Source organism: Bombina bombina, chromosome 4 (genome assembly GCF_027579735.1).
Source record: "Bombina bombina isolate aBomBom1 chromosome 4, aBomBom1.pri, whole genome shotgun sequence".
Lineage (NCBI taxonomy): Eukaryota > Metazoa > Chordata > Amphibia > Anura > Bombinatoridae > Bombina > Bombina bombina.
Genome location: NC_069502.1, coordinates 106,604,948 through 106,617,075, shown reverse-complemented (window position 1 = coordinate 106,617,075; position 12,128 = coordinate 106,604,948). Strand labels below are relative to the sequence as shown.

Below are 12,128 nucleotides of genomic sequence, written 5' to 3'. Positions count from 1 at the left end.
CAAGTTTCAGAGACAGGATGGCTAACCACCGTTTTGCAATATGTGAGGCGTTAAAAAAGGGGGAATCGGAACAACCAGTCGCCAGGCACTTTGCTGAATGTAATCATAGCTTATCAAGCCTGAGGTCAATGTTAATCGACCATGTACCACCATTAAGAAGGGGTGGCGACAGAGACAACCAGTTGCTACAAGTGGAAACGAAATGGATCCATACGCTGGACACTCTGGTCCCTAGGGGGCTGAATACTGTCCTTGACTTTGGACCGTTCTACAACAAATGAATCTTCAACAGTACCTACCAATAATGGATGCATGCTAAGTCACCCAGAACTATTCACATGGATTTTCATCCTAGTGGGTCCTTACGGGTTTCTGATCATGCTCCAGGAGGCAAGAATAAGTATGTGTTTAGAACGCAGAAAAATAGTGGGGGAATAATATATCTTAGGCAGATTAATTGGATTGGTCCTGATTCAATCCATGTAGATTTGCTGTTATTAGACCAATGCATCATTCACATGTCCCTGCTATCCATGATTGATTGTTTTTTAAACTGTAATTACACTGGATTATGATTTTTAATGGTTTGCGCCCCTGTCATATGATCTTCACTGTGAGCAATACGTGTTGCTGTGGTCGGTAACTATAGACCAATATATAGTGCCTAGTACGTTAGTGATGGGCTGTTATGATGGGCTGTTATGCCCATTCACTTTTGAAACCGGGATCTATTAGCCCGATATAGCTATGGTGGTATTGTATACCGGTTGCTATGGTAGCCTGACTGGGCGACGTGACACCATGTGGTCACGTTACGCGACGCAGCGACGTCATGACGTCATTGCGCACACGGCAGATCAGCGTACAGGAGCGCCAAGCGATATTGTATATAAGGATGTGTGTGTTAAGGTATGATAGGTGAGTGGTTGGGCATTAAGTTGTCTATAACTATTTTTTGACATTTGACAAAGGTGTTATGTGAACACCGAAACGTTATGTCGTTTTAATCTTTGCATATTAAAAGTTACATTTTATTATGAACAGTGAGTGCCTTTTTCTGCCTTTGGATTTATGAATTTCTATTTAAGTGCACCCTGGCTGCTGTACAGATTGTTTGATGTGCTGATCTGTTGTTGGGACTTTACATACACAGTATATATATATACATATATATATATATATATATATATATATATATATATATATATACACCCCAATATAAACACATAACATACGTATACAGTATATAAGTGCATTTGAGCTCTTAGTAGTCAAGTAGCTTAAAAAAACAAATCATATTTATGCAATATTCATATTTTATTAAGTGTTATACTGTGTATTTATTGTTAATATTTCACATGTTATATATATATATTTATATATATATATATATACATATATATGTATATATACATATATATACACATATACATATATATATATATATATATATATATATATATATATATATATATATATACACATATACATATACATACATATATATATATATATATATATATATATATATATATATACACATATATATATATATATATATATATATATATATATATATATATATATATATATATATATATATATATATATATATATACACACATATATATATATACACACATACATACACACATACATACATACATACATATCATCCAAAAGAGACATCCACTCACTCCCCTTTCATCAATTAATTGCCCAGGTGACTCCTCAAAACAAGATATGCAGTAGAAGAAATGGGAGGGCACTCACAGGTCTTTTCCAAAAGACACCTGTGAAAAGTGTGACAGTTGTATCCTGAATCATGGCGTTTTCAGCCATTATGTTCTAATTCTAAACAGTAAGATTTTCTTGATAAAGGCTGTCTAGAACAGCCAAAACGTCGACTTTGCTATGTTGTGAAATACATAAATAAAAAGAAATATTTTTGGAAAAGACTAGTGAGTGCCCTCGCACTTCTTCTAATTTATATATGTATACACACACACACACACACACATATATACATACATACATATATATACACACATATTTAGACATGTATATGTATGTATCTCTATGTTAAAGCCCTTTGCAGTCCTTTTTTTCTCAGACCTCATATCTTTGAACGTTTATAAGATTTTTATGCAATATTATTTTAAATAATTTTTATTTAAGTGTTAATATGAGTGTAAATGTACTTTTAAATGTATTTTTGAAGTATTTTTTTCCCACTTTTTTGTCTCGAGTTACATTTAGCCAGAGCTCTGAAATTCTGCTATAACAACGCGCATTAAATTATATTGCGCTCAAGCAAACGCGTTTACTTTCAACTCCTAATACGAGTGCAACAGTTAGCGCGCCACTTGTAATCTAGCACACAGTTTGGAAGACTTGATTTTGCAATTCTAAAGTTTTAAACTAATAACAAACCGAACTTAGTTTAATAGGTAGTGTTGAGCCCTTAAGCTATAAAGTACATTATCATAATTATGTTTATTTACCAATTAAAACATTCAAAATAATTTAGATTTAAAAACAATACAACTTAATAAAATGTCTAATTGGGACCTCGCCCAATAAAATATGAGTCTTTCTAGTACAAACATGGGGTCCGATTTAACAATGTGTGGACGGACAACGATGAATTGCACAAGCATTTCTTGCGAAATGCTTGTGCAATGCCGCCCCCTGCACTTTCGTGGCCAGTCGACCGCTAGCAAACCCGTATCCGATCGGACTGATTGCTGTCCGCCATCTCAAAGGTGGCAGATGAGTTAAGGAGCAGTGGTATTAAGACCTCTGCTTCTTAATTCCTGTTTCCGGCGAGCCTAAAGGCTTGTGCGTAAACAGGTGCATACGGCACCATTCGGGGCTTGTTAAATCGGCCCCCAAATATAGACTTCAAGTTCAGATATAGTTACTTCAGAAAATGTTAAACATTAGTTAAACAATCTTAAAGTGAAGCTAAACTTTGGTGAATGTATGCACGTTTTTAATAAATACTATTAAAAACAGGGGCACTTTTACTCATCAAAGTTTACAAAGCAGCTGTTTTGTTAAAAAAAATTACCTATTTTTCTTTTCACAGCTACAGCAGCTTCCCCCACCTAGAGCTCCTCTATTCACACGTCAGCAATGACTAATCCTGCTTCCTCCAATCACAGCTTTCCCCCCAGGGTAGTCATTGCCTGAGGCCATGCTGTGATTGGAGGAAGCAGGATTAGTCATTGCTGACGTGTGAATATAGGTTTTCTAGGTGGGGAAAGCTGCTCTGGCTGTGAAAAGAAAAAAAAGGTAATTTTTTTAACAAAATGGCTGCTTTGTAAACTTTGATGAATGAAAGTGCCCCTGTTTTTAATAGTATTTTTAAAAAACGGGCTTCCATTCACCAAACTTTACCTTCACTTTAAGAGTACATATTATTTAAAGATAATTTAAAAACTTTAAATGCTCCTTCTGCTAATTAAATACTATGGGGCTGAATTATCAATGTGCGAAAGGACATGATCCGATGTAGCGGATCATGTACGCCGCATATCGATAATGCCGACAGCATATGCTGTCGGCATTTATCATTGCACAAGAAATGCTTGTGCAATTCCGCCCTCTGCAGATTCACGGCCAATCGGCCGCTAGCAGGGGTTGTCAATCAACCCGATCGTATCTGATGGGCTGATTGCTGTCCTCCACCTCAGAAGTATTAAGACCGCTGATTCTTAACTTATGTTTCCAGCAAGCCTTAAGGCTCGCACGGAAACAGCTGCATTCGGGGCATGATAAATCGGCCCCTATACCTCTATGAGAACACCACATATAGAGGATGTGGATGAGAGATTAATGAGGGTTGAGTTAATTCTTCCACACATACTAGACAGTTGTGACCATTAAACAAGGTACCTGGTAAAGTATTTGAAAAACAAAAGGACCATTTAAAGTTCTTTATTTCTGTTCCAATTATGATAAAGTGGGTAAATGAATATTTAAAGTTACATAAAGTAACTATATCTGGCATGGTATTTATACTTTGGGGTAGATTTATTAAATGCCGGGCAGACATGATTGGCTGTAGTGAATTATGTCTGCCCGACTTTGCTAAATGTCATCAGCATTCACTAGAAATGCTTGTGCAATGCCGCCCCCTGCACATTCGGGGCCAATCGGTCGCTAGAAGGGGGTGTCCATCATCCCAATCGTATCCTAAAAGAGTCCTTAACTTCAGTTTACAGCAAGCAGGTAACTTCGGGTGGAGACAGCAGCATCCACTGCTTGTTAAATCTATCCCTTTGTGTATACTGGAGAGACTGATATTTTATTGGGAGAAATCTCAATTCGAAATTTTATATTTTAATATGTTTTTTTTTTTGGTTGTATTGTTTTTTGATGTATATTATTTTTAATGATTTAATTTTTATATACAAAATAAATACTGGGCCAGATTATAAGGGGAGAGCTAATTAAAGCTTCCGCTCGTGCATTGAATTGCGCTAGTAAACTTTTTTCCGTGCGTCAGGTTGCGCTTGTATTACAATATTGCATGCTCAATAATCTAGTCCCTAATAGAAGTCAATGGAGCAAAATAAGTGGAAAAAAACCTTAACACCCATCTTACGCGCAATCGCATATTATCATTTGCTCTAAATATTTCACATTCCAATGTTCTTCACAAAGCAGAATATCTTCTATTTATTCATAAATACATATTTGTACATATACAGTATCTGATGGTATTTTGGTTATATACATATACACACACACAGACATTTACAAATACTTAGAACATATTCTGCTTTGTGTAGAAGACCCACTCAGCCCATCATTAATTCTAACCAAATGACTTTACTACATTTAGGGCAAGATTTTCATTGGTTTAAGCAAATTAACAAAAAAAAAAAAAAAGATACTCACCGTGTCCCTTAGCTATTTCATCAAAAATTGGAATTTCACTTCTCCAGGAAAACTCATCAGCATAATTCACTAGAGCTTCCTTCAGTGTTTCATATCCACAGAGGACAACATACTTTTTGGTTCCCAATTGGGTGGTGAACACAGGCCCATACTTTTCAGATAGCTAGGGGGAAAAAATGATGTGACAGATTTTTTTATTTAAATTTAGCACTAGAAATGCAATAATATAATAACGATATTAAAGCTTTTTTAATCATGCTATGATTTACGAGACAGTTGTAAATAGATCTCTCCTGCTTTCATCTGCTTATATCCCAATTCATTTTATTGAAATGTTTAACCATTTCAGCTCTGCTCAGAACTTCCCAAACATGCACAAATGGCCATCCAATCCCCTATAACCTGATAACCCTATACACCTACCCCAACAGCTCAGGCTCCCTTTCCAGCCATCCAGCTCTGGGTTATTTAAAACATTTGGGAAAGTATGTAGAGAAAGACAGAGAATAAATAAAAAATAAAAAACAAAATATATCGTTACCTGATAAATATATTTATTTCCGGATATGGTGAGTCCACGGCTTGAGCAATTACTGTTGGGAATATCAGTCCTGGCTAGCAGGAGGAGGCAAAGAGCACCACAGTTAAACTGCTAAGTATTACTCCCTTACCCACAACCCCCAGTCATTCATCCAAAGAGAAATGGAGAAAAATGAGTGACACAAGGTGTAGAGGTGCCTGAGTTTATAGTCAAAGGAACAGCTGTCTTAAAATAAAGGGTGGGGCCATGGACTCACCATATCCAGAAATAAATAAAAAATTTCAGGTAAGCATAAATTTTGTTTTTCTTTCCTAAAATATGGTGAGTCCACAGCTTGAGTAATTACTGTTGGGAACCAATACCCAAGCTAGAGGACACGGATAAATAGGGAGGGACAAGACAGGCAGTCTTAAACAGAAGGCACCACCACTTGAAGAACCTTTCTCCCAAAAGAAACCTCAGCCGAGGAAAAAGTATCACATTTGTAAAACTTTGAAAAAAGTATGTAGAGAAGACTAAGTTGCAGCCGTGCAAATTTGTTCCACAGAAGCTTAATTTTTGAAAGCCCAAGAAGAGGAAACGGCTCTTGTGGAATGAGCCGCATAATTCTCTCAGGAGGCTGCTGTCCAGCAGTCTCATAAGCCAAACAAACTATACTTGGCAACCAAAAAGAAAAAAGCAGTAGCAGTAGCTTTCTGACCTTTACATTTCCCAGAGAAACAGACAAAGAGGGCAGAGGACTGGCAAAAATCCTTAGTCGCCTGTAAGTAGAATCTAAGAGCATGTACAACATCCAAATTGTGTAACAAACATTCTTTGGAAGAAGAAGGATTAGGACACAGAGAGGGAACAACATATTTTGATTGTTATTTCTATTAGAAACAGCCTTAGGAACGAAACCTAACTTAGTACGAAGAACCGCCTTATCGTCATGAAAAATAAGATAAGGCAAATCACACTGCAGAGCTGAGCATTCCAAAACTCTTCAAGCAGAAGAGATAGCAACAAGAAACAAAACCTTCGAAGATAACAACTTAATGTCTATAGAATGCAACAGCTCAAATGGAGCCAGCTGTAAAATTTTAAGAACAAGGTTAAGGCTCCAAGGAGGAGCAACAGACTTAAAGACAGGCCTGATTTTGACCAAGGCCTGATAAAAAGATTGCACATCTGGCACATCCACCAAATGTTTATGTAGTAAAACTGATAAAGCAGAAATCTGACCCTTCAGGGTACTGACAGACAATCCCTTCTCCAGGTCTTCCTGAAGGAAAGATTCAATTCTAGGAATTCTAATTCTACTCCAAGAGTAGCCATTAGATTCACACCAATTAAGATACTTATGCATATATTATGGTAAATCTTTATAGTAACAGGCTTGGGAGCCTGAATCATGGTCTCAATGACCAATTCAGAAAAACCACACTTAGACAGAATTAAGCGTTCAAACTCCAAGCAGTCAGCTTCAGAGAAACTAGATTTGGATGAAGGAAGGGACCCTGAATCAGGAGGTCCTACTTCAGAGGTAGTCTCTAAGGTGGGAGAGATGACATCTTCACTAGGCCTGCAAACCAGATCCTGCGAGGCCACCAAGGGCTATTAGTGTCACCGATGCCCTCTCCTGTTTGATATGAGCAACGAGCATCTGCAATAAAGGAATTGGCCTACTTAAGAGCTTTAATCCTATCTTGAATTTCATCCAAGGAAGTCTACTTGAAGAGAATCAGACAAGGTGTCGAACCAAAAAGATGCCACACTAGTCACAGTGGCAATACACACCGCAGGTTGCCATTGGAGACCTTGATGAACATAAATCTTTTTTCAAATAAGCCTCCAGCTTCTTGTCCATCGGATTCTTAAAAAAACAGCTATCCTCAATAGGAATAGTGGTTCTCTTAGCCAGAGTGGAAATGGCCCCTTCAACTTTGGGTACAGTATACAAAGGGTCTTTAATGGAATCCTCGACAGGAAACATTTCCTTAAAAATAGAAGACTGGGAAAATGTCACCCCTGGTTTCTCCCATTCCTGTTAGATAATCTCCCTAGCATGGTCCAGCACAGGAAAAACCTCCGAAGTGGAAGGTTCATCAAAGAAACTATTAAGTTTACTATATTTCTTAGGAGTGACAACGACAGGGGTATCAGAGTCATCTAAAGTAGCTTAAACCTCCTTTAACAATACACAAAGGTGTTTAAGCTTAAATCTGAAGGATAGCACCTCAGTCTCAGAAGGAATTATACTGTCCGAATCTGAGATTTAACCCTCAGAAAATCCCGATGTATCTTCCTCAGACTTATGAGAAAGGAAAACTTGGGAAGCAGAACTGAGGACAGGCACCTTACTTTCTGAATTTATAGATTTCCTCTTGCGTTTTCCCTGTAATCTAGGAATAACAGCTAATGCCGCAGATACGGCTGAAGATGCAAAGTCAGCAATTTCTGCTTTTAAATAAACTCCACTAGGAGTTATAGAGGAACGACAGGGCACTGCATGTGACACAATTGAGGCTTGGGCGTAGCAGGAGAAAGCTGAGGTATTATTTTAACAGCATCATCCTGAGAGACATTAGGCTCAAAAATGTTACCTTTATTTTGCAAGGTTTTCTTGACACATCAAGAACAAAATTGCATAGGAGCTGCAATTTGTGCATGTAAACATAATAGCCATGAATTCATGAGAGCAGGCTCTTGCTCCATATTAGACATGTTGTGAAACAGTAAATAAACTTGTACAGATAAGTGTCAGATATTTTATTATTCAATTAAAATAAGCCAAGGAAAAAATTCACTTTAAATTTTATCCCAAATTAGGATCGATCCCCAGCTACAATTATGTGAGAAAAGTTAAGAAAAAACATTTAACAAACATAAAATAAACTTCTAAAATACCCCTCAGGCAACCCCACACCTCAATTACTGAGGTGCCTTATTACTTCTGCGACACTGAGAGGCACTAAAAATAGCTTCCTGGTACACTGAGTACCAGAAATAACCATTTTTTCAAACTGGGGCGTTTAAAATGTTGCATCTGTTTATTTTAAAGCAAAGGGGAAATGAATAATAATAAGCTAGAAAATTCTGCCTTACTTTCAGTTTAAACTTGCATTGTTTTATCAAGCTAATATGTGTCAGAAAATAAAGCCTAATAAAAACAAATATACCCTTTCTTTTTAAAAGAGTTTAAATGTTAGTCTCACATATGCAACAGTGCCTGCTTCATGCCCCATTGTAACCCATACAACAGGATTATCTATGTCCCAATAAAAACATAATTTATGTAAGAACTTACCTGATAAATTCATTTCTTTCATATTGGCAAGAGTCCATTAGCTATTGACATATGGGATATACATTCCTACCAGGAGGGGGCAAAGTTTCCCAAACCTCAAATGCCTATAAATACACCTCCCACCACACCCACAACTCAGTTTAACGAATAGCCAAGTAGTGAGGTGATAATAAAAAGGAGTAAAAAAAGCATACAAAAAAAATAAAAATAACTGGAAATAAAATTGTTTTTATACAAAAAAAACATAACCACCACAAAAAGGGTGGGCCTCATGGACTCTTGCCAATATGAAAGAAATTAATTTATCAGGTAAGTTCTTACACAAATTATGTTTTCTTTCATGTAATTGGCAAGAGTCCATGAGCTAGTGACGTATAAGATAGAAATACCCAAAATGCCGATTTCCACAGAAGAGTCACTAGAGAGGGAGGGATAAAAATAACAACAGCTATTTCCACTGAGAAATTAAATCCACACCATAATTAAGTTTTTCATAAAAAAATTAAATCAAAAGCAGTAGAATTAAACAAAAAGACAGCTGCCTGAAGAACTTTTCTACCAAAGACTGCTTCAGAAGAAGCAAAATACATTAAAATGGTAAAAAAAATAAAAATATGCAAAGACCACCAAATTACAGATTTGCATATTTGATCAACCAAAGCTTCATTATGAAAAAGCCCAAGAAATGACGACTGAACTTAGTAGAATGAGCTGTAAATCTGAGGTGGAGCCTGCCCTGCCTCCAAATAAGCCTTGAGAAACAAAAAAAAATTATGAGGATGCAAAAGAAATGGCAGAGGCTTTCTAACCTTCTCTGAAACCAGAAAAACAAATAGACTAGAAGTCTTCTGAAATCCTAGTAACCTCGATATAGAATTATAAAGCTCTTACCACATACAAAGGATGTAATGAACTCTCAAAGAATTATTTAGGATTAGGACACAAAGGAGGAACAACAATTTCTTTACTAATGTTGTTCAAAATTCACTACCTTAGGAAAAAAAAAAAAAGAAGTCCACAAAACAACTTATCTAGATGAAAAAATCAGATAAGGAGATACACAAGAGAGCTGATAAATCAGAAACTCTTGTAGCAGAAGAGATAGTCAAAAGAAACAACACTTTCCAAGAAAGTAGATAATCTTTAAAGAAAATATAGGCTCAAAAGAAAGAGTCTGCAAAATGTTTAAACCAAATAAGACTCCAAAAAGGAGAAATTAATAAATGAACAGGCTTGATACCAACCAAAAATTAGAAGTGAGCACTGGAGATGATATCCTGCTACCTCAGTTAAACCCCTCACATTTTTTACCAGACAGAACCATAAAAGAAAAAAGAGGAGCGCTAAATGCACGGATACAATTTAATATATATGAATCATATAGTAACAAAATAAGTATAGTATCAAACTAAAAATATTTAAAAACCAGGACGTCTCCTGTTAAGAATAAAACAGTGATAAACCATATCAATTCAAGAACCCAGCGTAATAAAATTTCTGTAATATCTCAATATATATATTAAAGCAAAATCTCTCAACATATGCAATGTAGAAATAAGGGCAAATTGCTATAAACATGTAAAAAGTAAAGTCCCAACTATTGTGTGTGGACTAATTAAGGCAATATATTAATAACCACCAATATTAGAGAGGCTAAGCGCTATATACCACATAGAAGACGGAGTCAGTGTCCCAATAATGAGTGCTTATGACTTCAGAAGTCGGACAATATTGGCAAAGTACCTTTATCCTCTGACCGAGTGGATGGGGTTGTTTCTATGATCCGTTTTTCCAGTACACCTCTGCGGCTTTATCCGCATCCAGGAGGGCAGCTCGTGGCGTCTGTTTGCAGCGTGTTGGTCGTGTTTGTCTGCGGTTCCTCTCAGTGGCTCTGTCTGCGTCTAGGAGGATAACCTGAGGCGTCTGTATGCTGCTTGAGTATCACCTGACTTCAGTTTGCAGCGTGTGCCTCACGTGACTTTGGTCCCGTCACTTTTGATGGTTCTGTCAATCTGATGAAATATTTACTGTAGCGCTACAGTGTTAATAACAATGCGGTGCAGACTTGGCTAGTCTGAAGATACCAAGAGTGGTGACGGTTATTCCTGCTCAGTAAGAAATGTCTACGCATTTCGCCCTAAACTGGGCTTTATTAAGATTTGTAATCAGCAATATTTGGAGGCTGTTTTAAATAGCCCTCTCTTTGTTTCAATTGGTGGTTATGGTTAGTATTTAAGATGGAAAAGTTTTGAGTGGTTTTCTAAAGGTGGTATTACCTCATTGTCCTTCAATTCAGTATTGTATACAAAGCTCTCAAATTGTCCTATTTCACAGTATGGTCAATATAATTTGATAATATTCATAAATGCAGTGTACATATGATATATCAATAAAAATAGTAAAACTCAAAATTAAGTTATAATATCTATATCTACAGCACTATTTTAAAACATTTAATAAACCTTTTACTAACATCAATATATTTTATGAACAATAGTGGTTAATTTCTATATATTAGCCATTTAATTTATTCCAATGATTTTTATTCAATTACTTCTCAGAGAGGGTCTATATATTTTGGTAGGGAAATTTCAGAAGAATACATATATATTATATATTGCAAACTATTGAGGCATTGAAAAACACAATTTATGCTTACCTGATAAATTTCTTTCTCTTGCGATGTATCGAGTCCACGAATTCATCCAATACTTGTGGGATATTCTCCTTCCCAACAGGAAGTGGCAAAGAGAGCACCCACAGCAGAGCTGTCTATATAGCTCCTCCCCTAACTCCACCCCCCAGTCATTCGACCGAAGGCTAGGAAGAAAAAGGAGAAACTATAGGGTGCAGAGGTGACTGAAGTTTTATAATAAAAAATACTACCTGTCTTAAATAGACAGGGCAGGCCGTGGACTCGATACATCGCAAGAGAGTGAAATTTATCAGGTAAGCATAATTTTTTTTCTCTTGCAAGATGTATCGAGTCCACGGATTCATCCAATACTTGTGGGATACCAATACCAAAGCTTTAGGACACGGATGAAGGGAGGGACAAGACAGGTACCTAAACGGAAGGCACCACTGCTTGTAGAACCTTTCTCCCAAAAATAGCCTCAGAAGAAGCAAAAGTATCAAATTTGGAAAATTTGGAAACTGTATGAAGTGAAGACCAAGTCGCCGCCTTACAAATCTGTTCAACAGAAGTCTCATTTTTAAAAGCCCATGTGGAAGCCACCGCTCTAGTAGAGTGAGCTGTAATCCTTTCATGAGGCTGCTGGCCAGCAGTCTCATAAGCCAAACGAATGATGCTTTTCAGCCAAAAAGAAAGAGAGGTTGCCGTAGTCTTTTGACCTCTCCGCTTTCCAGAATAGACAACAAAAAATTAAG

The 12,128-nt window shown here is 36.7% G+C and overlaps 1 protein-coding gene across 3 annotated transcripts in view; it reads right to left on the bottom strand.

Moving 5' to 3' along the window:
* Positions 1–12,128, bottom strand: part of LOC128655959 (cytochrome P450 2K6-like) — a 393,574-nt gene that overhangs the window by 246,747 nt on the left and 134,699 nt on the right. For all 3 annotated transcript variants that reach the window (XM_053709567.1, XM_053709570.1, XM_053709568.1), the window contains one exon: positions 4,909–5,071. In XM_053709567.1, the coding sequence (XP_053565542.1) occupies positions 4,909–5,071 (163 nt within the window). The remainder of the gene's footprint in view (positions 1–4,908; positions 5,072–12,128) is intronic.